This window comes from Camellia sinensis, chromosome 13 (assembly GCF_055761805.1).
Source record: "Camellia sinensis isolate YWXY chromosome 13, ASM5576180v1, whole genome shotgun sequence".
Lineage (NCBI taxonomy): Eukaryota > Viridiplantae > Streptophyta > Magnoliopsida > Ericales > Theaceae > Camellia > Camellia sinensis.
This window is the reverse complement of record NC_138973.1, coordinates 73,407,396-73,410,949: the sequence shown is the minus strand read 5'-3', so window position 1 is coordinate 73,410,949 and position 3,554 is coordinate 73,407,396. Positions and strand designations below refer to the sequence as shown.

Sequence of the window (3,554 nt, the reverse complement as noted above, 5' to 3'; positions counted from 1 at the left end):
ATCCATCAACGATACTAAAACCACACACATATATACATCTTGAAGTGTCTTTTGATGAACCTGGACGGAAGATCAACAATATTGAAAAGCAAGTTGCTACTGCAAGGCAGTGTAGGATTTCTTACAACCTCGTTTGGTGAATGATAATTCCTTACAAAATTCTTTCTTCAAGGAAAAAAAGAAGTGTGCATACAAAATATGAACTTCCATACAGCAAAACAAATATCCATCAACCATCATTTAAGAGTATTTATACAAAATACTAACAGATTTAAGTCCTCAAAAAAAAATTTAAAAAAAATCTTAGTTTAGCTTCCAATATCACCCGCTCGATCATATCAACTATTACCCACAGCAACACCTGCAGAAACAAATTATATTGTCGTTAAGGTTTATTCACTTGAAATCTATGATTCAAATCATAACAAATTGAATTTTGATATATTAGTCATTACACACTCTTTTGTCATTTTCTGTTCATAAATTATTTATTTCCATAATCAAGTTGTAAACATCATAATCAGTTATGACATCTAAATGTTCTAGCTAAAATCTATCTTGGCATATCAAGAAATTAGAATTAAGCAGCCACACATAAAATTTGCAAAGCAAATGTAAACAAAATGAACATAATTTGAACTGAAAAGATGCCATAAAAGTAATCACCTAGAGACGTATCCGCATCAGTGAACGCTGAATTTTGGACAACTTGTGCATCGCAACTACGCAAGTCATTAACATCCTTGCTCAACTGCACTGGAGACGTATCCACATTAGTGACAAAAAGTCGTCTCTTCACAGGGTGGATCTTACATGGCCTCATATTATTCCTGGGACGTTTCGGTGTAAAAGGGGTGGGAGTACCAATTGGATCATAATCATCATATTCCTCAAACAAATTGCTACCCACTTGTCCCGTTTTATGATCGTTTTGGGGGCAAGTTCTCCTTGTGTGGCCGACGACCCTACATTGTCAAGTAAATCACCAATCATTAAAGAGAACAAAAATGCCAAGACTACCTCACAATAAAAAAATTAAGACACAAAGCACAATATAATGTATACCTGCAACATTGGCATCGCCTTGGCTTTCGAGGCTTAGCCATGTAGGATCCCACAGTATTCCCCTTCGTGTTCACTACTTTCGGATCCCCAACCCCAAATGGCGGTAGTGAACTTTTTCCTTCATCAACATTAGTTCCCTTGGCCATGCAAAGCTGCTTCATCCGACATGTCATAGTGAAAAATGCATTCCTAGCCTCTTCAAATCCTTCAAATGTTTGTGAGGCATAGTAACACATTTCAGTAAAAAAAAGCAAAGAACCCCAAAGCATGTCTCCTGTGTGAGAGTACTAGAGAATTGGGCTTGGCAATGTTGTTCACCAACCTTTCTTGCTTGCTTTGTCCAACGATGCATCACACAACCTGGGGGAATTTCAGTCATGTGTTCACATTTCATCACAGAAATCATGTGGCTGCAAGGAAGTCCAAAGAACTCAAACTTTTTGCAACTACATTTCATTATGCTAGTTGCGGGATGGTATGACACTTCCCATGTGGAACCAAATTCAGTGTACTTTGAAAATTTGTATATGCGATGATCGAACTCCTCTTTCCTTCCATCAAAAATCAACAATGCTTCCTCAATTATTTCATTACGGAACATTAAGAACAAACGTCTGGTAAAGATGGTTGCTGCATGTTTCTCTAGAGGCTGAAGTGCTGTGGTAAGACAAGGATCACTGTTGTCAGTTTTTGCCTCGGCATCCGCTTTTTTGTTCCGAAATCGATAAAGGGCCATGTCAAAACATCTAACAAATTCGAATAGTTTCAGTTTTCGTTTGAGGTGCTCATTGAAAAAAGCATGCATACCCTCACAACGCTGACTGCTCTTCATTCCAGCAAAAAAATGACCACGCAAATATGACTGAGCCCACATGCCTTTGTTGTTGTAGGTGTCTGATACCCACTTGTTATTTTGAAGGCCATATTTTCTAACCATCTTACTCCAAGCTTCCTCAAATACAACCTCATTCGCATCAAGATCCATGAGATGCTTGAAATGTCCCTCGAATCCATCAACTCGAACATTTTGCTTGGCATTTCTGTGCATATGCCAATTACATAGACGATGCTTGGCACTTGGGAAGACTTTTTGTATTGCCTCACGCATGGCCATATCCCCATCTGTCAACACTGACACCGGTCTTTTGTTATCCATGGCCTCTAACAACTTCTGCAAAACCCATGTGTATGTTGCAATTGTCTCATCAACAAGCAAGCTGCATGCAAATATGGTGGTTTCAAAATGGTTATTGACCCCGGTGAAAATAACAAAAGGTTTGTTATATGCATTCGTTTTATAAGTTGTATCGAAGACCAACACGTCACCAAATGCAACATAGTTTAGGCGAGACCTTGAATCTGCCCAAAACAATTTGTCAAGCCGATTCTCTTGATCCTTGTCATACTTGTAAAAGAAGTAAGGGTCAGCATCGGCTTTTGCACATAAGTAAGCCAAAGCACACTCCGCATCACCATCCTTCATTTCTACTTTGCGCTCGGCTTGAATATAATTGTGCAAATCCTTGTGAATAAAGCCCACGTTCGCGAAAGACCTAGATTGTTGCACTAACAAATCCATTATCTGGCTTGTCTTGACACCAACATCGTGCAAAGTCTTTACTTGAGCTTTGTCGGGGATCTTTACAAACCTATGCGACCGAAGAAATGGCACACATGGTGATGTTGCCAATGGATGGTTATGTTCCATGTTAAAGTGAGTGACAATGTATTTGCCTACATCCAGATTGTACCTTATGCGGAAATGAGCATCACAACCAACTCTAGTCAATGCCCTGGTAGCTCTTTTTTGATCAATACGGGCCAAGTGTTGCTTTGCTCTTTGGCCTTGTCTTGAGCATACCCATTTTCTACTAAGAACCTTTGTTGCCTGCATTGTTCGTGTGTCTTTCCTAATGCTAAATCCCACAACTTTAGCATATTGATTATAGAAATCACTGGCATCCTCTTCTGAATTGAATTGCATTTCAAGAACATCATTCTTGGTTAAACATTGAATAGGGTCATTTGCATGGGAACCTAATTCTTCTTTATTCCCACAAACTTCGTTATCTTCAAGCTTGCGCTCAAATTTGGTACATCCAAAAGGATCCATGATAACTACATCAAAAACAATACGAAAAGAATAACTTATCTTATAAAATGAATGAAAATTCCTAAAATCACATAAGAGAATTTTGTAAAAGAGCAAATAATAGACAAAAACAATAGTAGAATAATGTACATAGATTTAATGACATAGTTACTGAAAACATTCAATAACTTGCCATTAATGACATAGTTATTGAAAATCAAAATAAATAGAGAATGATTCTGTAATCAACAATCAAAATATTGGTTGATCAATAGAAACACAATAAAATAGAAACAAAGAAAAGGAAAAAGCAAATAAATAAAAATATATGGAGACTCATTAAGGCAATTCATTTGGGTTCTTTGGTATTTTTCTTAATTGACTTGGGTTATTTTTA

At 37.4% G+C, this 3,554-nt stretch overlaps 1 protein-coding gene across 1 annotated transcript; it reads right to left on the bottom strand.

Moving 5' to 3' along the window:
* Positions 1-1,234: 1,234 nt before the first annotated feature.
* On the bottom strand, positions 1,235-3,178 carry LOC114271627 (protein FAR1-RELATED SEQUENCE 5-like). Its single transcript, XM_028213235.2, has one exon. It carries the CDS (start codon positions 3,176-3,178, stop codon positions 1,235-1,237), a length of 1,944 nt encoding a protein of 647 aa, XP_028069036.2.
* Positions 3,179-3,554: the final 376 nt, after the last annotated feature.

Bases quoted from the DNA above. Each gene is read 5' to 3' on its own strand.
- LOC114271627 (XM_028213235.2), bottom strand. From the start codon at position 3,178: ATGGATCCTTTTGGATGTACCAAATTTGAGCGCAAGCTTGAAGATAAC.